The 25,592-nt window shown below is 38.2% G+C and overlaps 3 protein-coding genes across 6 annotated transcripts; 1 reads left to right on the top strand and 2 right to left on the bottom strand.

Annotated features, from left to right (window-relative positions):
* Window positions 1-268: 268 nt before the first annotated feature.
* LOC103999846 (protein TIFY 3) lies at window positions 269-3,122 on the top strand. The gene is made up of 5 exons (XM_009421723.3): window positions 269-480; window positions 681-771; window positions 864-1,071; window positions 1,172-1,229; window positions 2,817-3,122. The coding sequence occupies exons 1-5, from the start codon at window positions 395-397 to the stop codon at window positions 2,905-2,907; spliced, it is 534 nt and encodes a 177-aa protein (XP_009419998.2). The 5' UTR covers window positions 269-394; the 3' UTR covers window positions 2,908-3,122.
* A 340-nt stretch (window positions 3,123-3,462) lies between these two features.
* Window positions 3,463-10,026, bottom strand: LOC135595162 (transcription termination factor MTERF4, chloroplastic-like). 4 transcript variants are annotated; one of them, XR_010480291.1, is made up of 3 exons: window positions 8,264-10,026; window positions 6,882-7,009; window positions 3,463-3,856 (listed from the first exon to the last, which is right to left on the bottom strand). XR_010480291.1 is itself a non-coding variant. In XM_065085720.1 (2 exons), exon 1 carries the CDS (start codon window positions 9,939-9,941, stop codon window positions 8,409-8,411), a length of 1,533 nt encoding a protein of 510 aa, XP_064941792.1. In that variant the 5' UTR covers window positions 9,942-10,026; the 3' UTR covers window positions 3,463-3,856; window positions 8,406-8,408. The 4 variants fall into 4 exon arrangements, 1 of the variants encoding a protein (XP_064941792.1); XR_010480292.1 differs by having other exon boundaries at window positions 8,406-10,026; XR_010480293.1 differs by lacking the exon at window positions 6,882-7,009.
* A 212-nt stretch (window positions 10,027-10,238) lies between these two features.
* On the bottom strand, window positions 10,239-12,624 carry LOC135594868 (pectinesterase-like). The gene is made up of 3 exons (XM_065085374.1): window positions 11,583-12,624; window positions 11,166-11,326; window positions 10,239-11,075 (listed from the first exon to the last, which is right to left on the bottom strand). The coding sequence occupies exons 1-3, from the start codon at window positions 12,506-12,508 to the stop codon at window positions 10,378-10,380; spliced, it is 1,785 nt and encodes a 594-aa protein (XP_064941446.1). The 5' UTR covers window positions 12,509-12,624; the 3' UTR covers window positions 10,239-10,377.
* Window positions 12,625-25,592: the final 12,968 nt, after the last annotated feature.

Raw genomic sequence — 25,592 nt, 5'->3', positions numbered from 1 at the left:
CAGAAAAATTGCGTATGCTTGCATGAACTTCGTGTATCTAAAGTGGACCCCCATGAACTCACCGCAAGCATACGCAAGGTATTGTTGAGTAAAAGATACGTCAGTAGAGAAATGTTTTCTGTTCAAAAGAAATCCTTTACTCTACAACCATCGAGTCTACATCAACTAACGACTTACGGCACGAAATCCTGACGTGGTGCGCATTAGGAGAAGAAAGGGAAAGACTCGCGGTTCGGATGGATTCGTCACGAGCAACGACAACCGATCGTCGTGCGATTAGTCGAATCGTGATCGTCTTCTTTTATCGTTTCTTCCGACCCGTTACCTTTGTCCTCTGCTATTACGATCTCGGCGCCTGCGAGGTCGGGAGAGAAAGCAAGGAGGAGGAAGAAGCATGGCGAATCCTCTGCAGGCGCACGTCACAGACGAGACCGACGCGGAGAACACGGAAGTGAAATCCTCGGAGTGTAACAGCGGCAGGTAGCGCTTCTGCTGCTGCTGTGCTAATTGCTCCTTTTCCCCTTCCTCGTCTTCGAAGCTGCAAGATATGTTGTCTGAGATCGTAGCGATCAAATCAAGGGATTAAGAAGAAGATGATCTTTTGGCATTTATCTTTGTTGCGATTTTGCTTTCTGCTTTCAAAGGCTCTCACTTTTTGTTCACTTGCTTGGATCTTCGAGGATATCGCCTCCGCGGATGCCGCAACCAACGCAGCTCACCATCTTCTACAATGGAGCCGTCAGTGTCTACAATGGAGTTCCTCCCGAAAAGGTTCGCATTTTTCATCTCTCGATTTCTTTTCTTCCCTGTTTTTTGAACTGGGGGTCTTTGGAACTGAATCGCTCTGATTCCTGCTGAAACAGGCGCAGGCAATACTGCTCATTGCTGCTGCTGCAACGGCAGCGTCTAGGGCTGCGAATAAGGTCGGTCCGACTGCTGCGGCGGCAGGTTTGCCGGCACTCACAAGATCTCTGTCGCTGCAGAGCTCCAATGCGGGCATGCGAAAGATCATAGTCCCGCGTGCCCAGATTTTTCTCGGTGTCAGCAGCCCCCTCTGCAAGCAGCAAGCTGGTTGGTTATCTTTATTGCCTTGCTCTGTGATCATGCGAAAGATCTTCCCTTTTCGGCTCTGGAATCGCTGATAGGTGTTTGGGGATTTGCCCCCGCGCAGAGCTCCCCATGGCAAGAAGGCACTCGCTTCAGTGTTTCTTGGAGAAACGCCGCAACAGGTGAATCTCTCTTGTTCCTCCATTTATTTTCAAGCACAGAGCTATATGGACTGTTGCATGCTCTCATGCAAAAATGAAAATGATGTTCATAATAAATATACTATTAATTTTGTTTTACCGAACTATAATCATTTTCTATGGAAAGACTGTTAGTTTTGTGATTGGAAGTTTTTAAGATCATTAGTGAATCTGAAGGGAAGGATGAAATCAGAAGTTGAGTAGAGATAAGATAGGAAAATCATTTTGCTCTATCTTGACAAAGCAGAAATGTACTCTCCGAGAGTTAAGGTTCTCATCAAGTGCCACCAGATATTAAAAGGCACATACATGCATACCTGTGCATGCTGATGGAGACAAGAGGAAAGTGAGAATAAAAATGGAGCATGCACTGCAGACCTTGGGCATTGATGGATTTCCATTATATTTATGAGAGTTATGTCATGCTACAATGATATCTACCTGGACATTCATATTCACATCCAATGAAGTGGAAAAATTCTCTGTGAATCTTCAGCTTTAATTATATGTTATGTTGTTAAAGCTTTGAGCACTAGGTGTCTAGCATCGAAAAGTAAAAGTAAATCACCACATGTTTTAGGACAAGGATTTGTTTTTCTCTCTGTCTGCTGTGCCCATTGGCAGATAAAGAAAAAGTCTTCATGTACATCCTGTTAAACATCAAAGTGAGCACACAGATGCTCTTTCCAAGGGCATCTTCAAGACCTTTTAAGTTTACAGAAACTTGGTACATGCATATCCTGTACAGGATATGAATCTTTTGGAATTCCGTAACACAACAAAATCCATTCTGTTCCTCATATGTTGCTAATAGATATATTTCTACTTGTCATTTTGGTGGGATAGATTAACTTGCATGTATTAGTACCACGCAGTTTGATTTTTAGTTGTACCAGTTCCGCATTGCTGCATAAAAGCATTGAAAAATCACAAATTACTGGAGCCCAGAATCAGTGTTTCATATAGGAATTCTTTTATTGCTTTAGTTTCTGATACCTAAATGAATTTACTGTCCGTGCTGCTAGGAAGATCTCATTATCTTGAGCTGCATGTGAACAATGCAAACACGGTTGATTGTATCTAATTAAAATATCCTTGTGATTTAAACTTTGCTTATATACTAAATGGTAAAGTGCTGGTTTTTCACCATCTAATTTCATAGATGTGTCGTGTCCTCAATTTAGAACAATTGTAGTAGCTGCACTGACAATTCAATGTTTTGTTCTTAAATAACAGCTCATTTTCAATTCAAAGTTCTCTCTTTAGTCTTCTGCTGCATTAATAAGTTGATCAATGTTGCATGAAACAGTGAAACTTATATTCGATAGGCTGACTGAAACTTTTTCCTTGTTTTTTGTTGTTGAGATAAGCTAGCTGTTGCCTACATTTTTTTGCCACTTAAAAAGACTGGATAGCATTTTGTTAGTAATGTTGTCCGCATGTAATTAGTGTCTTTCCAAGTGTTTATCCTTTTCCTATTCATCTATCTTCCCTCTACATAATTACCATGTTATCTTATTTTTATCTGTCATGATGGCCCTTGTTCTCACTGGGCTAATTATTGATCAGGTTGGCAGGCAAGGCACCATATGCTTCAGTGAAACCACCAGATGACATAGAAATGACTTACGAGCAAAAGCTTGGTTACAACTGTCACTGAGCTTCGACTTTGACAACTTCAACTTCACTGAGCTTCGGATTTCATGAACATTATGCTAAGTAATTCTCATGTCAACAGACTAATGCTTACGAAATGTAATGGATGGACTATACTGTTTCCTAGATAAAAGGCATTCAACTTTACGTATACTACTATTGTTGAGCCTTTAAGGATATGGACTTGAGACCTTTGAAGAATAATTATTTACCATTCCAGGAGAATCTTTGAACTGGGCCTACGGAAAATATAATAGTTCTGGATATAGCTGCAAACATGTTCTTGAACAAGCTATCTTATAATCTGGGCATTTAGACAAGTTGGAACAGCAGGACTATATAATCTACCACCTGAACAATGAACCATGGAAGTAAGTGTGTCATATATCAATCAGCTGCTTGAAGATGAGTGTCAAAACATTCAATACACATGAAAGTAGATAACTTATAATGAACTCTATAGAAATAGCTGTCCAATTGTAGGACCTCAACACACTCAATATGTTATGAAAACACAACTGACCGAAAAAAAAAAAAAAAAAAAATCAACTACCAAAAATCCACCGAAAATTCTTATTTGCATTCTAACTTTGTACCAGACTCCATATGGGTAAACACCAACCAGGATGAAGCCTTCATGGATGAGCAACACTTAGGTAAAACTTGCTACCTGGCCATTGTCATGGACAAATAATCCACCAGAAAAGGTGGGGGAACAATCATGAGATTAGTACCAAAATCCACCTCACAATATGAAATGGCACCATATTTGATAATACAATTATGAAAATATAATTACACAGAGACAAGTAGACCACAGGTCTGATGATAGCATGTGCCATGCAATTCCAGCCTTTCATCTGTCCTTGGAGACGGGTATATGCTTTGATGAAAGTCATTCTACTGGGAAGATTTTCCAGATCATATAAGTTAAATCCTCCATTTAGTTGACCCTGTATGTTCAATGACAATGTGGTGATAGAAAAACAATGGTAAATTAGCATCAAAATATTAATATTGGTAAACAAAACCTTACTAACAAATTGATGTAAGAAGTTGAAGAAATATTTCTTAAATACCAAATTATCAGACAGAAGTTTCCCAGAATATCACTTTTGAGTATACACTTCACAAAACTAACCAGCAACAATGAATAAAAAATTTGTTGGAAGACAATGTCCTGTATGGTAAAAAATTTCAAAATACTATGCAAACCCCTTGAATCCTCTGCTTTATTTCATGAAATGTTTACTGTTGCCAGTTGATGTTCATGAACTTGTGAATAGGTAAAATGAGGACTTCATTATATTTCAAGTTGGTGTTTCAAAGTGTAGAAGTATGAAACAACTGACCATGACCATGGATCACGAAATCATTGATTGAAAAGATGCATGTCAAACGAACAATACTGACTTTAATTTTATAGAGATTATAATCCAGAAACTTGAGCCTAAAAAACTATTGGGCAATCTGATGCAAGTCCATCTAAATTGTTGACTTTAACAATGGATAAAAATATTCAAAGACTAAATGACAATAACCAAAACCTCTAGCTTCAATGCCTATAGCATCTTAATCCTAAAGAACACAAAACATAGTGATCGCCAAGAGTAAAGCAATAGCATCACAAGTCCAAAGATGACATTTCTATGTGCTAAGTGGATATTAAAATATAGAGATGTACACAACCAATTAGCTGAATCTGCAAATAAGTGTCATCCTGATCATTATTATTGCCAAACAAAAGATATGGAATTTGACTTTAAAACTTACAATGAAAATTCTTCATATCAACTACATCAAACATTTTAAGAAACAGGGTAATTCGTAGTCAAACATATAAGAGGAATGTTAAGCATCATACTTGTTGCATGAACTTTTAGAACTTTTGGGGGCTCTAATAAGATGATATACTATGATGTCTGTACTCTGAAAAACTTAGGTCCTGTGCAATGTTAACACTTTACAAACCAAAAGCCTTTACATGCCAAAACTAAAGCCAAATTGACAGTCACAAGATATCAAGTCAACCTATTGGTTTCTCTTGGATGTATTATACAACGGCAAGTTGGGGGAGGAATTGCAGTATTCCTAGAATCACCATTAGTTCAGTAAGCAACACTGATATAAATGATCAATATGTCCTAGCTTATTTATATAGGAGGATACTACAAAACTAAATATACAAGGACCAATTGTAAGTAAGGCTGGTTTATGTTCTAAATATCAAAAGGTTCAGATGATACAAGGAGACAAAGGGTTCACTTAAGATGTTATGACCTCAAGACCTAAGGCAACCTGCATAGAATGTACTGGGGTCAGTTGGAATGATGTGTTCGGCCAAGTTAGTATATCATGACAGACTTTTGTAGGAGAAAAGACAAATCAATTTGACTAAGAAAATTTTGCTTGATCTCGTAATCAAGTCAAACACAAAAAGCACTGAATTGAGGCATTTTTACATTCACATGGATCTCTAGATAAATTTTTGGCTTTGTTTATATAGAAATGATTTGTCTTTTTTGGTAAATTTGGGATAATATATGACATCTTGTGGCATCAACTCATGCTACATTAATTATACGATCATGATCCTTAAAATAAAGCCAAACAATTATAATGCTATTGAATAACTACCTACTAATGACAAATTCTAATGCTAATATTACATGTTTAGTGTTGGATAATTGAAAAATCCACTGTATTACAAACAACATTCCAAACAAGAACCAACTACCCCTACAAACTTCGTCACATCCATTGATTCTCAAGAAATGGATAGAAGGTTTTCTCACGTATAAAGTTCAAGTACTAAGCCAACTGCATGTTCAATATGGTTCACAGGACCTGGTTCAAATTTGGAATTGCCATGAGATATAGGATTCAAATTGGCATACTGGCTAAGATAGATTGCTTGATCAGGTTAAAAATTTAGCTGGATACTAGCTATAATCACTAGGTAACAATCAGGAACCATCCAGGATCAATATGAAGTAGACCAAAATCCACTTGTATCAAGTGTTACCAGGCAGACAGATTAAAAGATGGCCACAAATTAGTAGGAAATTAGTAGAAGCCACAGTGAATCTGTGAAAATTCAATTCATACAAAATCAGAGGAATAGACCAAAACCCGATCAAACACAATTTGGTTTGATGTGGAGGCCAAAAGTTTCATTGACAAGTCCAGTCAATTCCAAAGTTCTTGAAAATTTCAGTGTAGATGTGGCTGATCCTGCAAATACTGTATTTAATTTGATTCCTGTGAAACCAGAGTATCTTCAAGTCTTCACTTTTAGTTTGATGCAGATTTTGGTCTTCCAATATTGCAGTTTCAGCCCCTAAGATTTTACTATGATTCACATGAAACATCATAAGAAAAAAATATTCCTCAACTATAGTTTCTAACATTCATCATGGTCATCTAGGACATTGCAACATATGTTTAGGACATCCTTTCTAGACTTCTGCATAAGAAGATTGGGACATGGATCCTTCCTTTTCTTGAAATGAGGTCACTGTAATGCAATTTGATTAACAAAAACCTCATTATCCAGAGGTCCAACCACTTATTAGAGTTAAAACTTGAAATAATTGAATACAAGAGGATAGCTTGTCACTTCCTTGTACATTCTTTGATCCCAATAACAACAGCAATGACATACGTAATTCAAAAGAAGGAAGAAGTATGGAGTGAAAAGAAAAAGGAGAATCAGCAACAGTTGTTGCCCAAGACAAACTTAACATTTTAGAAACATGTTTGGACTATGAGACCCATTTTTTGTATAAGAACATAACTGACACTTGACTGGCTCTAAGAATACCAGAACTTCTAGAAATTGAAATCTACTACCTCAAGCTTCTATAAACAAAATCTTTAGCATAAAACATAAGGACTATGATACCAACACTAACAGTTTCCTCGTAACCAAAGTTCATTGAAATATCAACTCATGGTTGGATATGGCTTGAGACTTACTGAACCAAATGCTTGCAGAGGCAGGCCCAGAAATATTTTGCACCTCATTGTTTAATTTGGACTCCAAATTTCTTGGTCAAAACGATGTCACTAAAATGAATAAATGAGTCCACAACAGCTACAACAACCTGTAATGATCAAAATTATTTGTGTTGGAAACATATAAATGATAGGTCTCAGCCTAATTACCCTTTTCATCATAAAGTTACTGCTGTGTGAGGGTCTACTTCCTCTCTCCTGTAAACTACCACCATCTGTTAATCAAAGACCAAGACTGGGGCTTTGCCAGCAACAAATAGCAGAATTAATGGTCCAAGTTCGTACTTATAGCATGCATAATTTATTTAAATATTAACTAAATTGCGACATCAAAACTAAAACGTTTAAGCTCCAACAAAAACTAATCTACAATGATTCAGCCACTCTTTCAAGAAGAATTTTCTACTCATTAATCATTTATAGAAGTATTACTTAAATTGTGACATCGAAGTTGAAAAGTCAAAGCTCCATTAATAACTAATATGCAATGAGAGTCAGCTCTTCCAAAATGAATTGCTTATGAAGCAAAATTAATTTGAATTCGAGCATTTGTGACTTCTTTTCCCGGTTTCCACTTCACAAAATGGAAGCATTACACTTGGGAACCACTGGGAAATGATATCAATATATATAGTCTGATTGTTGGTCCAAGTATGTAACATACAGTATGTACCATTTATTAAAATATCAATTAAAAGTGACAATAAAACAGATAAATTAAAGTTCCAACAATAACTAAGTTGCAACGAGAGTCAGCTACTCTGTGAAAAGGAATTTCTTAGGGAGCAAAGTTATTTTTAATATAAGCACTTGTGACTTCTTTTACTGCTCTTCACTTCACTGAATGTAAGCATTATACTTGTCAACCACCAGGAAAAGATAACATAATATAAAGTCCACATAAAGAGACCTTACATAAAACTTAGCTTGTCAATGACACATAACAAAGTAACATGTAAAGCAAGACATCACCTTTAACAACAGGCAAGCTGAACTTTGACACAACTTAAGTTTGTTTAAATAATTGAGCTAGTAAAAAAGGTACCAAAAGCATGGTCCATAGAGGAAACTTCAAAGAAGAATTTAGACACAATGTAGGAGACAACAGTAACCAGGCTCTACAAGGATCATCCTTTGCAACTAAAGCATAGAACACACAGTTAATTAGCAGATATAGGAAATGCATAAAAGGTCTTGCTTCATACAATTGGACTATGTTCAAAATTAAAAGTTACTTAGATTCACATGTTTGAATGGAATATTTGGCTAGTATTAAGAAGTTGGTTTCATTTGAAGTAATAAATAAGAAATGTAATCTGTATGAAAAGGTCTTAAGAGCTTACTAGCTTAGTGGATTTCTTTCTAGAGAAAATAGGAGGTTGATGGAGGCAGTTTGACAGCAAGCGTGAAAGAAACAGATGATCAAATACATGGCTTGAAGTATGAATATTCCAAAGGCAGTTCAGTTCACTGTAGAAAGCTGACCTACTAAAGTGAAATGGTTCGTCGGTAGAGCACTTCCTCATCACTTTCATCCTCCTCTTTGTCCGAGACCAAGTGGCTTCTTGGCATTTCTAATTTCCCACCCATGACAAAAGAAGGGCCCGGGGCATCTGCCTCAATATAATCACCCCGCAACCTCTCCTCGAACCTCTGATCGCTACAATTCAAGAACCAATCCAGTTTACATCTGATTCCTTTATTTACCAGCCTCTGGTACCTTGGCTTGATCCGGGACTCTAGGCTATATGTAAAGTACTCTGGGAACTCAAACAACTCCTGCACGGGCTGTTTCATCTCACTCTTGAAGAAGTAATAGCTATTCTTCATAAGCTCGACCCGACAGGCAAGCAACTGAGGACACTTGACGACCATGTTAGCCACATCCTCATCCGGGATGCCACGGCCCCGTAAAAACTCGATAGGCTTCAACATAACACTTTGATGGAGACTTACAATCTGGGGCATCTTCTCCATCGCCCGCGTGAACCCATCAGGATCTATCTTGAGTTTCAAATTGAAGAAGTATTGCTGCGTCGAGAGCTTAGCTTTGAGGGGCAGTCCGAGAATCTGGGGGAATTGGGCGATGACCGATGGCAGGGACTCTCTGCGCACCCCAAAACTGAGGAGAGCATCAACATTTGGCTTGACTGTCTCCTCGAGATCATAGCCAAGGATGTAGGGTCGCTTCTCGAGCATCTTGGCGAGGATCCGCTTGGGGAAGCCAAGGGACACCAAGAACTCAACGAGGGGCTTGATGGTGGTGCCGACGCGCATGCCAAGGAAGAAGGGGTATTGGGTGACCATGGGTCCGATGTCCCGGGGCCAGAGGCCGATGCTGACGAGGTAGCCGACGGAGGTGCTCATGGTGCCCTCGGGCTTGAAGCCTAGGAGCTCCGGATAGCGCTGGAGGACATAGGGGATGTCAGATCGCTCGACGTCGAGGCCGCGGAGGAACTTGACGACGGGTGCGAGCTCGACGACGACACTGGCGTGGAGGACCTGAGGGTAGGCGCGGACAAATTCGCCGAGGCGGGGACGAGGAACGCCGAGCTTCTCGAGGTAGCCGAGGACGGGTATCATGTTCTTGCGGACGCTGCAAGCAAGGAGGAGCGGGTAGGCGTTGAGGTCATCGACGGAGAGGCCAAGGCGGGTGAGGAAGTCGACGCGCTCGCTCATGACGTCGACGGAGGAGGGCAGCTCGAGGTCGGCGAGCTCGTCGGGGGCGATGCCCAGAGACTTGAGATAGTCGGAGATGATGACGCGCGACACCAGGCGCTCCTTGCGCCCCTGGATGACGCCCCATGTCACCGACGGAAGCTCGTACTCAGGGAACTTGGAGGAGGAGGACAACGACGACGAAGGCGATCCCTTCTCCCCGGGGACGGCGGTGGAGTAGCGAGATCGGCGGCTGGCGGAGGCCTCTCCGGCAGCCGACGCATGGCAGGCAGGGTTTGGGAGCAGAGGAAGGGGGCGAGAGATCGAGAACAGTGGGGGTTTTCTTCGGACTACAAAATTCATGGAGGAGAGAGAGAGAGAGAGAGAGAGAGAGAGAGAGAGAGGAGGAGGAGGAGGAGATGGTAGGGTTTTAGGATAGTGGGAAGAGGAGATTAGCTTGAGAGAACGGGTCGGCTGGGAGGACACTAGGAGCATTTGACCTGTTAATGGGCCACATAAACGCACCAATACATGGGCTGGCCCATAATTCTTTGATCGTATATATATATATAGTTAGAATCGATCATTATTAGCACATAATGATGTATTTGATTGTAATAATACGTTCGATGTTTCATATCGTTAAAGACACTGTATCAATGACCAAAAAGCTTAATGATCTCATCTGATGTAGGAACATTACAGCTTCTCCTTCAAGTATCCCATCAGTACAAAATAACCTCATCAATTCCATGACGTCTCTCACATATTTGAGGTAGCAAAGCGAGGGGTGCAGTGCTCATTGGCCATAGAGACCCAAGCGAACAGGCGTGCCCGTCTTGGGGATCCAGTCGTCTCCCTGAATGAATGGTGCAATGGTGTAGGCTTTGGCTTCGTTCTGGCCAATGACCTTAAACCCTGGCCAGTTCACCCGCTTGGAGGTGTCAGCACCGGGGCCTTTGTTGTTGTACTCGCGGTAGGACAAGGTGGCCAGGGCGAAGTCGCCGCTCCATGGCGTGTAGCCGTCGGGGTGGATGAAGCTTCCGATGTCGGATTCCATGATGACTGTGTGAGAGTATTCCTGCCACGGGCGGGCGAGGTAGCTGGGGATCTTGGCGACGTCGGGGACGAGGGCGTCGTCGGCGACGAAGCGGCATTTCTGGACGATGAAGCCGGTGTCCTCTTGGGGGATGTTGCGGCCCTGGGCGAGGACGATGTTCTGCTGGTTGTCCAGGGGGCGGCGCACGGTCATGATGCAATTCTGGAACACGGCGGACGCGTCCCCGAAGATGAAGTCGATGGTGCCGCTGATGAGGCAGCCGCGGTAGAACTGACGGTGGCTGTGGGCGTAGAGCGTGTCCTGGTACCCCTCCATCCTGCAGTTGAGGAAGATGGCGCGGTCGGATTGCACGCGGAGCGCCACTGCCTGGTGCTTCGCGGCGCCCGCCGTGTTCTGGAATCCCATGGCGATGGCCACGAACCCATCGGCAACCGCAGCTGCCAACACGAGAAAGCCAGCGGCATCAGCTCATCTATTCCTCCCAAGGTGGAACATATATAGTTCCTTCGCCGATCGTTTCGACCTACCGAAGGTTGCGGTGTTGAAGGTCTTCACGCCGTCAATGAAGTTCTTGCTCCCGGCGACCACTGTCTTCCTTGAACCATCGCCATACATGGTGACGTTTACCATGTAATTGTCGACCAACACAGTCTCCTCGTACACTCCCTCCTTCACGTGGATCACATACCTTCAAACACGAAGAACAGCCATCTCAAGTTGCAGTGGCTTGTATTCCTTCTCTGATATATATATGTATATATATATGTATATATATATATATATGTATACATATATATTTATATATATACATATGTATACATATATATGTGTGTGTGTGTATTACTCATGCGTATACTTGCATACAATCAGTTGATTTAAGAGGACGGAAGCTTATTGATCAAAGTACTGCAGCATTAATGCGTCGGGGCTGATCAAGAACAAACCTTCCATCATAATTCTTTGGAATCTTGGCGAGTGCATCCGAAATGGTGGTGAAATCTCCGCTTCCATCCTTGGCGACCGTAACATTGGGCGTGAGTTGCTTGGTGGCTTTACTCAGAAGTATCCTGCGGTCGCTGTCGGACACCCATGAAGGCGCACCATCTTCATGGTAGGCCGGCTCGACCGGCTCTGCTTCAAGGAGGCGGCGATGGAAGCCGGAGACGTGAAGGAGAGAGAGGAAGGAGGACATCTTTCCGACGATGGCCAAAGCATTGCTCGTAATCTGCTTCGCGGAAGTCATGGCAGTCTGCATCTTGGTTTTCAGGTCCCCCTCCGGGAATCCCTCGATGCACGTCTGTTGGGAGGCGGCGACGGCGCTCAGCCAGTTCTTCAGCTCGTGGACCTGCTCGGGGAGCTTGTCGAGGTGGTGCGCGTCGATGGTGCTCAACACCTTCGCCAGGTCATTCACGGCGTACCGGTGCATCTCCTTGCAGATACCGACGGCGTCCTTCACCGACGGGTCGTCGGACTTGATGGAGTCGGACTTGTTGAAGGCCATGCCAACCTCGTCGACGAGGGCGGAGACGGCTGCCCTCACCAGGTCCTTGGGCTTCGAACTCTCATTGACGAATTTCTTCAGGCTCGACTGGCAGGCACTCTCGTAGTCGGTCGACGAACACATGACCTGAATGGCCGAGCTGGTGTGGAATGCCCGCTTGGAGGCGGAACCGCCGGAGGCGCTCGACCCGTCAGAATCGCCCGAGTCGCTGGGGCCATTGGCTTTGTATTGAACCACGACGCCGACCACCGCGAGGACCAGCACGACGGAGGTGGTGGCGCCAGCGATCATGAGGCGCTTCCGCTTAATCTGCTGCCTTTCGGCCCTCCGGCGCTCCGAGAGGGGCCCAAAGTCCTGAAAGGCAGACATGGTTGGGATAGATCGCAGGGGGTTTCGTGGATTTCCTTCCTTCCCTCCTCCCTCCTTCCTCCTCTCTGCTTGATGTATTTATTGGCGGGCAGAGGGAAGATAAAGAAAGGTTAAGGTAGGGAAGGCAGGTTACGAGTTATAGTAGTGCAGTGTGTTCTTCCTCGGAAAAGAATGGCGGGGAGAGGTTTCAGGGTCTCCTTCGGTTTGACCATTTATTGGGGGTGCTGCGTGAAGGGCGGTCGCAGGGCATTCCAACCATTGCTCCACCTTTCTCGCCAAGTCAATGGCTTCCTGACGTGGTTGCAGACGGAACTCGGCCTTTCCATGCATGGCGATGCATCATTAAGTCTCTTAATGCACGTCCCAAGTAATTCATCTCAACTTTACTTCCGAACTAATTCATCTCAACCTTTTTTTGATAATGAGGGCTCCGTTTGATATAAAATGATATTTTAAAATAAAAATAACTATATAAAGTGTATTTTTTATTTTTGTGTTTATATTATTATTATTATTAATTATTTTATATATCACTATTATTAATATTTAATATTTTACCGATTTACTTTATGTTTTATATTTTAAATTTGAATATATTTATAATTATTATTATATCTTTTATTTATGATAAATTTATGGTTTTTATTTTATTTTAAGTTTTTTTATAAAATTATATTATATTATAAAATATTTCATATATTTTAAAAGTAATGTTTATATATTTTGGATATATATTAGTATTAATCATTTTTTATTAATTTAAATAATATAATATTTCTTTGAACTTATCTAAAATCATGGGTCGAATGCATCTTATTCGTGGATTGAATCTGTTCAATTGTAGGGATTAAAAAAGACAGATTTATATAACACTCTACTCATATTTTTACCTATATCCTATATGTATGATTAAAAAAGACAGATTTATATAACACTTTACTCATATTTTTACCTATATCCTATATGTATAATCAATAGAAGTACATACATTTTTAAAAATAAAATATGTTAATTTATTAAATAAATTAATAGGGTTCCTCTTGTATATAATGATTTTAACACATTTACATAATTATAACTTCTAATCAAAGTTAAAAATATACCCACATAATATGTCTAAAGTTTATATATATAAAAATGCTCATAAGTAATCGTCCAAATCTACACTTGCATGGCAGTATTTGCTCATTTTGTGATTCAATCATTTGGGTAGAGTATTAGTATATTTACTAACAAACTATTATCTATAGTTAGTAATTATTCAGTGAGTATAAACATTTATAACTTTATTTATATGAGCATGTATCATGTTATGTATATAATATTTTAAAATAATTGACATAAGATATTTAATAATAAACACCTCATCACTTCCTCTTTAACAAGCAAAACCTTATAATATAACATATATAAAATAAAGATATAAAGTTTTACTTTGAAATAATTTTAAAATATTTATATACACAAGAACATAGCAAATTCATAGACTTTTACACCTTAAATAATAACATATATATATATATACTCTCACATTATACATCATTATAATATATATGTGTACTCCAATATCACACCTCATAATATATATGTGTACTCCCACACTACACATCATAATATATATGTATACTCTTCTCATCATATATGTATATATACATGATATTTTTATCAATTCATAAATTTTTTATACTTACGATATATATATATATATATATATATATATATATATATATATATATGTATATATATATATATATATATGTATATATATATATATATATATGTATATATATATATATATATATATATGTATATATATATATATATATACATGTATATATATATATACATGTATATATATATATATACATGTATATATATATATACATGTATATATATATATACATGTATATATATATATATATACATATATATATATATACATGTATATACATATATATATGTATATATACATATACATATATATGTATATATATACATATATATGTATATACATATATACATGTATATACATATATACATGTATATACATATATACATGTATATATGTATATACATGTATATATATATATATGTATATACATGTATATATGTATATACATGTATATACATATATACATGTATATACATATATACATGTATATACATATATACATGTATATACATATATACATGTATATACATATATACATGTATATACATATATACATGTATATACATATATATATGTATATATATATATATATAAATGTATGTATATATATATATATGTATGTATATATATATATATATGTATGTATATATATATATATATGTATGTATATATATATATATATATATATACATACATATATATATATATACATACATATATATATATATATACATATATATATATATATATATATATATACATACATATATATATATATATATATATATATATATATATATATATATATACATACATATATATATATATATATATATATATATACATACATAGCTCGTGACAATCATATTATTTGAAATATATCTTCCAAAATATATTAAAAATCTGATAATTTATATGATTACTATTTTATAGTAAATTAAACTTATACTTGCATGATTTAACTCAAAATGAAGATTTAGTGAAGAACTATATTCCTTAAAAATCTAAGTATGCTAGGGACCGGTACACCTATCATATTAGGAGTATAAGGTTTTGAGATGCCTTAATTAAAGACCCCACCGCTTGAATTATTGATTTATAATAATTCATAAAAAAATTCATAGAAAATTTTGATAAAATTCCTAATAAAATAAATTATACTCAATTTAAAAATTTATCTAAATTATACCACTAATTTTTTGAATAATTTACTTTGTAATCAAATAAACTAATTGGTATCACTCAAATCAACGTACAATTCTATAAAGAAATTTTACTTCATTATTTTAGCTAACCAAATAAGATTGAATTATCATAAAATTTTGTAAGAAACTAAGAGATATATAAAACTAAATACACACTAATTTTTAGCTTAAAATAAAATTATTTGGAGGCAAACTACCCTTCTAATTTAACTACTAATACATATTCTATTTTGCTGAAACAAGATTGATACTATTTGAACTTATAAGCCTAGTATCTTAATGCATAAAGGTAGTATTCACTTAATTTCAAATATCATAAACTCACTCCCTAAAGAAAATTTTGAAAATATTTTAAAGGGACAAAGCCTAATCATATCACATAGACTAATTCAACTTAAATAGAATTTCTTTTCAGAAAATAAGAGATTCTCTGTATTTCAGACTAGGATATTCATAACTCTATGCAAAAATCTTAGATTAAACTCATACTATGGGCCTTAAAACTATAAGATATTTATACAATACATATTCAAAAATCAAATATTAATTCAAAGTCTAGGTTATTCAAAAATAACTAAAAATGTCAATTAGTATATAATTTATAAAATCAAAATCCTAGGTACAGTAAGCAAAGAATTAAGTTTTTTACCTCAACCTTCCTTAGAGCTAGGGTTTTCTAGCTTTAATGAGAAAAGTTGAGAGAATAGTTGAAGAATAAGAGAAACGATCATGGGTTATCAAGTTGGTAAAGAGAATAATGTCAAAAATAAAATGGAGGTGCTTAAGAGGTTATCTTGATATCTAGAGTTCAATTATATTAGACTTTATTTTAAGTTTTTTTACTAATATAATTATAAGGTTGCAGGAACCTCAATGGAGTATAACTTGGTTTGAAAAAGATGATAGTTTTTGTTTAAACTCATCCCTCAATCTCATTTATATATCTTAATATTTTTAGTATAACAATCCTCTTTGATTTATATTTTTATTTAATTTTTTATTACTTCATCCATACCTAAGTAGTTTATTATTCTCCATATACATGTTATTTAAAACTTAAACTTCTTTACTTTAATCATGATTAAACTTATTTAAGTGATTCACTTAAGGCGAGGGAGGGGGGGAAGGGTGAATTAGTACTTACATAAAATGATGTCAATTTCAAAATTTTTGTTCGATGAAAACCAATATCACAAAGATGTTAACTTAAAAATACGTTCGTAAGTATAGTGAAAGTAAGAAATCAGTTTGCAATGAAAATGAAGAGCTTAAAGTAAATGTAAACCAGATTTATAGTGGTTCAGTTGTTATAACCTACATCTACTCTTGATTTCTCTTCACTCGATGCCATCGACTTTTACTACCGATCTTCTTTTAACGGGCGAAGATCAACTATCCTTTTACACCTCTTTTTCTCCTTTTCACAGGTTTAGGAGATAACCTTTACAACCACTCACCTCTCTCTTAAACTTCACCCAATACTTAGAGCTTGAGAAGAGTTCTCACAGTATTATAATAATATTTTCTTTCTTTTTTGCTCTCAATTCTTATGTAAACCAAGCAAGGATGAGTGAGGTTTTTATAGGCCCTAAATATATTTAAATTTAGAGCCAAAAATTTGAATCCTCAAGATTTCGGGGTAATAGCGATACCATCGCTAGTACTAGGCGATACCACCGCTTGCTAGTCTAATACTAGGCGGTACCACAGCTTGAGACAATAACACTAGGCGGTACCACCACCTAGCCTAGCTGTACCATCGCCTGACATAGTTTGGGAAATTGTGTTTGGGTAGTGCCACCACCTAGTCTAGCGGTACCACCGCTTGACATAATCTTGAAGGTTATGTTTGGGTGGTGCCACAGTATAGTCTGGGTGGTACCACCGCCAGACCCTTCTGTAGGACAATGAATGGGCCAAACAGCAAGCTCAATTCAGCCTTGATTCAGGCCCAATTGGTCTCTAATTGAGTTGGCATTGTTTCACCCCAATACCGACTCTATTAGACCTAAACTATCTTGATCAAGATAAATTATTATAAAGCATGAATCATATGTTGTTCGGCGTGTCATTGGTTCTTCCGGTGCTTCGTCCGAATCTTCGGCACATCGTCCTCTCCTCCGACATATTACCCAATTAGCCTATTGACTCCTGCAACTTTCGATCTTCTTGGTGTAATGTCTGATCCTTCGGCCCGATGCTCGAACTCACGGCACGAAGTCCTTCTGCCAGTATGTCGATCGATCTTCCGGCTCGATGTCCAATTTCCTGATATGTTCAACTCCGGCCCAACATCCGATTCCTCCTACTTCAATCAATTTATCTTTTCTGATTGAATTTAGTTTCGTGTCACTCAAAATACAGATTAGATCATTAACTTATCAATTGATTTCATTATCAAAATTTGAGATTTAACAATTACCATAACCGAACCCATAGCACACTTTATCTTATTTCATCAAAATACTTTATCTTCTTGCTACAAAATAGATATTGATGCTTATGCATATTCAATTAAAATTTTATTGAACATTATGAATAATATATTTTTGAAAAACATATACTTTAACTTTAAAAGTATAAAATATGGATATGTCATTTATCATATTTAAGAAGCATAGATATTACAAATCATATTACTTAGTGAGCATAAAACACACGTACACACATACACACACATATATATATACATATATATATGTATATATATATATATATATATATATACATATATATATATACATATATATATGTATGTATATATATATATATACATACATATATATATATATATATATATATATATATATATATATACATACATATATATATATATATATATACATATATATATATATATATATATATATATATATACATACATATATATATATATATACATATATATATATATATATTATTTTTATTAACATACAAGTTGTTAGTTATAATTCAATATGAATGAGACTCAAGCACTATAATTCTCCCCTCATAATAAAAATTTCATCTTCAAAATTTCTTACCCTAACTAAAGTGATCTTCTTATTATAAAAGTTTGTTCTCATTTCTATCAAAAATTTATATAGCACATTCTGTTGAATCTCGGATTTTGATGATGAAGTCAATTGTCATTTGTTGTCTAATCTATGTGTTGAGATAAGTGTGCAGGATTAACTACGATGAAAGATAGACAAGCAGCAGGAGTTGCGCCGGAGTCAAGTTCATGATCACGTTGGGAGTTCGAGAGTTCGACGGAAGTTCGGACGGTCGTCGGAGGTTCTGCGAGAACAGATCCGAGAAGTCCAGAAGCTTGCCAAGCGAAGCTCATCGGAACTTGCCAAGTGGATCGTTGCAAAGTCCAGGAGTTTGCCAGAAGTCCGCAGGAGCATCACCGAGGGTTCATCGGATGATCGACGGAAGTTCGCCGGAAACTCGCCGGAAGGAGCGATTGACGCACCGAAGCAAAGCTGTAGAAGTTGTCTTAGATTTAATCGTAGTTAGCACGTTGATTAAGTTGGAAAATGGGAGGTGATCCCATTGGCTTAATCTTGGGGCAATTGGGCCCCTGAAAGACTGAAATTGGGCCAAATGGAATGAACCATTCGGACCCTGATTGCACCAGGAGGTGCAACCGTCCAGGCCAGGAGGTGGTACCGCCTGGGCTAGGCCTTCCAGCGAGACTGGGCGGTGCAACCTCCCCAGCCGGGAGGTGGCACCGCCTGAGCTCAGTCTTCGAGCTAGACTGGGCGGTGCAACCTCCCTGACAGAGAGGTGGCACCGCCTGAGCTCAGTCTTCGAGCAAGACTGGGCGGTGCAACCTCCCTGGCAGAGAGGTAGCACCGCCTGAGCTCGGTCTTCGAGCTCTGCCAGGCGGTGCAACCTCTCCAGTCAAGAGGTGCAACCGCCTGATCCCAGAATTCCGGGATTTGATTGTTTTGAGCTCCAAATTTGAATTGGGTTGGGGCCTATAAATTCCCAACCCATTCAGCACTGAAAAGATACAGACCTACACCGAAATCTTGATCTTTTCTGTGATTCTAAGAGCTCAAAAGTGTTGTAAAGCCTTTAAGTCTCCTCCTTCTGTTCTTCAAGTTTTCAGTTGTAAAGTGAGGAGAGAAAGGTCTGTAAAGGTTGTCTCCTGAGCCTGTCAAAAGGAGAGAAACTGTAAAAGGGCAGTTTAGCCTTCGCCTATTGAAGGAAGGCCCCTAGTTGACGTCGGCGACCTCGTCGGTGAAGGAAGCCAAAAGTGGAGTAGGTCAAGGCTGACCGAACCACTCTAAATCTCTGGTTTGCGTTTATTTTTGAGCACTTTATCATTACTGCAAACCTTCTTCATTACTACTGCTCTCTGCGCTTTCACGAACAAGTTCTAAGTGCTGTTCTTCCGAATCTGCATTCAGACGTAAATTCGTATTTTCGTACATTACAGTTTACGTTTACGTTTGATTCTGCAGAACTGTCTTCCGTGCTTTTACGAACGAGTTTCTTTGCAGTTTACACTTACATTTTGATCCTATTAACTGCAAACTGTCCTCTACAATTTTACGAACGAGTTTCAACATTTAGACGTAAAACTGCATTTAGACGTAAATCGGCTTTCCTCGCACAATCATCAGATCTCAGTTCACGTTTACGTCTTGATTTCAACTGCATACTGCCTTCTGCGAGTATACAAACGAGTTTCAAAGTTCAGACGTAAATATGCGTTTAAGACGTAAATCTGCGTTTAGACGTAAATCTGCGTCTAGACGTAAATCTACGTTTAGACGTAAATCTATTTTTTTGCAGATTACTTTTTGAGCTGTACAACAGCAGCACATTGTCTTTATACTTCTGCTTAAACTGCTCCTAGACGCAAACTGTGTTTAGACGCAATCTGCGCTTAGACGCAATCTGCGCTTAGACGCAATCTACGCTAAGACGCAAACTGCGCTTAGACGCAATCTGAGTTTAGACGCAATCTGCATTTAGACGCAAACTGCGTTTAGACGCTAACTGTGTTTAAACATAAACTGCACTTAATCATAAGTAATCTTAGAATCGGCTTTTGCATCAAAATAGTCTTTATCGAACGAACGCAGCTTTCGTTTTTTTTTAATCGCTGAAAAATATCCGCTGCACTAATTCACCCCCCCCCCCTCTTAGTGCTCTCGATCCTAACACATTCCTCGTATATCAAATTTTCATCTAATTCTATCGATATTCTTCTAGGACATGAAATATACTTCCTCAATATTAATACATGAAATATATTATACACTTTTGCTAATGAAGTATGTAAGGCTAGTTTGTAGGCCATATCACTAATTTTAGCAAGAATTTCATATGGTCATATATACTTGTGACCTAGCTTGTCTTTTTTTCCAAACCTCATAACTACTTTTATTGGTGCCACCTTTAAGAATACCTTATCTCCTATATCAAATTTCAAATGTCTCCTCCTGTTATCAACATAACATTTTTGCTTACTTTGTGTTGCCTTCATCGACAAATCTTTTTTATTGCTTTTGTTGTTTTTCTCACCAAATTTGATCTCAAATTTTTTTTTTACCCATCTCATCCTAATGAACAAGTGATTTATATTTTCGATCATATAGTCCTTTAAATGGTATAATCCCAATGATTACTTGATAAATATTATTGTAGGCAAACTCTATCAAAAATAAATACTTACTCCATGATCCCTTAAAGTTCATGACATAACCATTTAGCATATCTTATAATATATGAATGATTCTTTTTAATTGACTATCTGTTTGAGGATAAAAAATAGTGCTAAAAGCTAACTTTGTCCCTAGTGCCTTATGTAGACTCCTCTAAAATCTTAATATGAATATGGAGTCTATGTCCGGCACAATGGACAAGAGTATACTATAGAGTCTAATTATTTTATGGATATATAATTGAGCATATTGATCTATGAAATAGTTAGTATGAATAGATAGAAGGTGGGCTATTATAATCAATCTATCCATAATGATCCAAATTGTTGAATCTCAGATTTTGATGATGAAATCAATTGGTAAAGTGTTTGATCTAATCTATATGTTGATATAAGTGTGCAGGATTAACTACCATAGCAGTAAGGCATAAAGCAGTATTGGGCCAGAGTCAAAGATCGAACAATACGTTGAAGATTCGGACGATGTGCCAAAAGCTCACCGAGAGTTCATTGGGAGTTCGTTGAGAGTTCGTCGGAAGTTCACCAAGAAGTTCGTCAAAAGATTGCCAAAAGAACAATCAATATACCGGATAGAGATTGCTTGTTTAAATGTCTTAATTATCGTAGTTAGACCTTAAGTTGAGTTAGGATTGGGAGATAATCCCACTAACTCAGTTAGGGGCCAATTAGGCTCTTAACATGGCTGAACTGGGCCGGTTGAATAGCCCATTCAGCACTTGAAGTCACGGCCGGTGGTGGCACCGCCTAGTGACTTAGTCTCCCAAGTGGTCTAGGCAGTGGTACCACCCAAACTGGGCAGTGGTATAGTCAGAGCTCGGTCTCCGAGCTCTGTCAAACAATCGTACCACCCAGACTGAGTGATGGTACCACCTAGTGTCAGTCTACAGGTGGTCATACCGCCCAATAATGGTAGTGGTACTGCCAGTGCCTCAAAATCCAAGAATTTGATACTTTTTGGCTCCAATTCTAAAGCCATTGGCCTATAAATACCCCATCCTTTTCTGCATGAAAGGGCATGAAAGTGTGAACAATATCTTGAAATCTTGGGGTGTTAAAAGTGTTGTAAAAGAGCAAAGAGTCCTCCTCCTCCCTTTCTAGTTTTGTAATCATTCAAGAGAGGTGTGAGGCTTGTAAGGGTTATCTCCTAAACCCGTGAAAAGGAGAAAGCACTCTAAAGAGGTGGTTGGTATTTGCTTATTGAAGGAAGACCATTAGTGGACGCTGGTGACCTCAACGGAGGAGAAATCAGAAGTGGATGTAGGTCATAAAAACCAAACCACTATAAATTCTGGTTTGCATTTCTATTATTGTCATTTACTTACTTTACAATTGCTTCACTCTCTCCTTACTTGGCTTTCACTACTCTTACAAACAAATATGCTTTCAAGCTATCTTCCGAGATCAATTTTTGTTTAACGTATGAAGATTTTTAAACCGACGCTTTTATTTGCTGCACTAATTCACCCCTCCCTCTTAGTGCTGACTCGATCCTAACAATTGATATCAGAGCTCGGTCACTCTCATTTGGTTTGAAACCCAATAAAGATGGCATTTGTTGCAACCAAGAGGGTCATTCAATTGCACATCCACCCGTGTTTAATGGGACGGATTACACATATTGGAAGACTAGAATGAGGATTTTTCTAATTTCTATATATTTTGAGTTATGAAATATTATTTAAAATAGATTTCAAAAGTCTTCTCTTCTAATGAGCAAATGGAATGACTTAGAGAAGAAGACTTTCTCTTTGAACGCCAAAGCTATGAATGTTTTGTTTTGTACTTTGGATAAAAACGAATTCAATCGAGTTTCTATTTTTGAAATGGCTTATAACATTTGGAATACATTTGAAATCACACATGAAGGCACAAGTAGGGTTAAGGAGTCAAAAATCAATCTTTTGGTTCATAGTTAGGAATTGTTCCGCAAGAAACTAAGTGAGACCATTGAAGGCATGTATACTTGGTCACTAATGATCTATGAGATGACTTGTATGTTACGATCAAGAGTTGGGGTTAGCATTGAGGAGGGGGGGGGGTGTGAATTAGTGCAGCGGTAAAAACCACGTCTTCAAAAACTTCGTTGCGATAAAATTGTTTCCGACGAAAAATCGATTTCGGAAACTTAACTTGAAAGCAAACATAATGAATTGAAGGCAATAAGCACTTAAGGAAGTTTGCAGTAAGGTAATAACAGGAATGAAATGCAAACCAGAGAACACGGTGGTTTATAGTGGTTCGGTCGTCGTTACCTACATCCACTCCTCCTATTCCTCTTCCGTCGAGGCCACCGGCATCCACTAATGGTCTTCCTTCAATAGGCGAAGACTAACCACCTTTTATGCCCCACTTCTCCTTTTACCGGGTTTAGGAGATAACCCGTACAAGCACTCACTCTCCTCTCTTAAATAGAATTCTAACACTTAGACTTGGAGGAGGGAATTTCTAAAGAGATTGCAGCAGCGTTTCTTTGCTTTTAGACTCCCTGTGCTTATGTTCTTTAACTAGGGTTGATAGGGGTATTTATAGGCTCTAAGTTGATTCAAACTTGGAGCCTAAAACTTTTTCATCCCGGGTTCCCTGGGCATGGGTGGTATAACCGCCTGCGTTGGGCGGTACCACTGCTTAGTGTTAGTCTGACACTTACACTGCCCTAGGCAGTAGCACCACCTAGGTCTAGCGGTACCACCGTCTAGGGGGCAGTGTTGGGCAGTAGCACCGCTCAGACTGGTAGTACCACCGCTTGGCACCCTGCCAAGGGTAGTACAACTGCCCAGACTGGCGGTACCATCGCCTGACATAATCTCGAAGACTATGCCACGACGGTGAGATTTCTTGGGGCACTGTTTTGGCCTCTTATTTGTCCCAACACAGTTCTTACATGGGCCTAGCTAGCCCCTAATTGGGTTGCCCAAATCCAAGCCTAATCATGTGCTAACTACGAAATCCTAAGATATTTGCTAAGCTAAACAAGTCCCTATGTCTATTCTTCCGGCGAGCTTTCGGCGATCTTCCGGCGATCTTCCGATGATCTCTTGGAAATGTTCCGGTGGACTCCCGGCAAGCTCTTGGACTTCACGATGATCTTCTTGGCGAGTTCCGACGAGCTTCTCTAGCAAGCTCCGAGACTTCTTGGCTAGTTCCGACAGAACTTCCGATGAACGTCCGGACTTCCGACGAACTCTCGAACTCCCAACATGATCTCGATCTTAACTCTGGGACTTCATTTTGCTACATGCCTTGCTATTGTAGTTAATCCTGCACAAGTAAATTATTCTTCGATCTAGACAATTAATACTAAGCATTAATCAAGTTGTTCAGCATGTCATTGGTCCCTCGATGCTTCGTCCGATTCTTTGGTGCATCATCCTCTCTTGCGGCCTATTGCCCAATCGGCTAGTTGACTCTGTAATTTCGATATCCTTGGTGCAATATCCGCTCTTCTTGGCCCGATGCCCGAATCCGCGGCCTGAAGCCTTTTGTCGATACGTCGACCGTTCCTCCGGCTCGACATCCAATCTTCTGACATGTTTTCCCCCGACACAACATGATTTTTCCTGCTTTAATTGTCTCATCCTGATCGAAGCATTCTGCGTCACTCAAAATGCAGATTAAAATATAAACACATATAAATTGGTTTCATCATCAAAATACGAGATTCAACAATCTCCCCTTTATTGATGATGACAACCAATTGATGGTGGAGTAAACCTTAACTCCCGGAGTTTAAACAAACTCTCCCTATCAATATACTGTATTGATAGAAACTCTTGGATTCAAAAATCCAAGCAACATGTCATGATCAAATCATGCATGACATCAACATACTTCTCCCCCTTTGTCATTAACAAAAAGGAGAAGTCCAACTATTCATGAGTTTAGAATATAAATTTAAATTATTACATGAAAAACATAATATCAAGTTTTATCATCATGCAATTTGAATCTAAAAAATTTAGCAAGTGTTACATTATGCTTAAAACATTCAAGCTATCAAGTTTTAGATATGCAAGTTTTAAAACATACAAGCTAGCAAATTTAAAGATATACAAATTAGCATATTTGCTTTTCTTTGTGATGTACAAGATAGCATTTCTTTGTGATGTTCAAGATAGCAAGTTCTACATCATGCTAGCTAGCAAATTAGAGATGTTCAAGAAAGCAACTCTTGCTTCTTGAAATATGTAAGTTGCAAGCTAGCAAATTTTTGCTTCCTTTGCAATGCTTGAACTAGCAAATTTGCTTCCATTGCAAAGTGCAAGTTAGCATGTTTTGCATCTTGAGATAGGCAAGATAGCACTTTTGGTATACAAATTTATAGTATGCAAGCTATCAAATTTTACACATAAAAAATTTAGTAAAATTTTACATCTTTTGAGATGTGCAAGATGGACTATTTTGCCTCTTTTTGAAATGTGTAACTTGACAAGCATTGCTTCTCTTGAGATTTACAAGATAGCACTTTTTGGTTCCTTTTTGAGATTAGTAAGCTAGCAAGTTTGGCTCTTTTCGAATTGTGCAAGC

Source organism: Musa acuminata, chromosome BXJ1-10 (genome assembly GCF_036884655.1).
Source record: "Musa acuminata AAA Group cultivar baxijiao chromosome BXJ1-10, Cavendish_Baxijiao_AAA, whole genome shotgun sequence".
NCBI lineage: Eukaryota > Viridiplantae > Streptophyta > Magnoliopsida > Zingiberales > Musaceae > Musa > Musa acuminata.
Note: the sequence above shows the minus strand (reverse complement) of the source record. Positions and strands in the feature narration are given on the sequence as shown.

Excerpts from the sequence above, each read along its gene's own strand:
- LOC135595162 (XM_065085720.1), bottom strand. The coding sequence starts at position 9,941 with ATGAATTTTGTAGTCCGAAGAAAACCCCCACTGTTCTCGATCTCTCGC.
- LOC135594868 (XM_065085374.1), bottom strand. The coding sequence starts at position 12,508 with ATGTCTGCCTTTCAGGACTTTGGGCCCCTCTCGGAGCGCCGGAGGGCC. Across the intron at positions 11,327-11,582 it reads CCAAAGAATTATGATGGAAG|GTATGTGATCCACGTGAAGG; the intron begins GTTTGTTCTTGA and ends TCGTGTTTGAAG. Across the intron at positions 11,076-11,165 it reads CTTCAACACCGCAACCTTCG|CTGCGGTTGCCGATGGGTTC; the intron begins GTAGGTCGAAAC and ends TCGTGTTGGCAG.
- LOC103999846 (XM_009421723.3), top strand. The coding sequence starts at position 395 with ATGGCGAATCCTCTGCAGGCGCACGTCACAGACGAGACCGACGCGGAG. Across the intron at positions 481-680 it reads TCGGAGTGTAACAGCGGCAG|GATATCGCCTCCGCGGATGC; the intron begins GTAGCGCTTCTG and ends TGGATCTTCGAG. Across the intron at positions 772-863 it reads ATGGAGTTCCTCCCGAAAAG|GCGCAGGCAATACTGCTCAT; the intron begins GTTCGCATTTTT and ends CTGCTGAAACAG.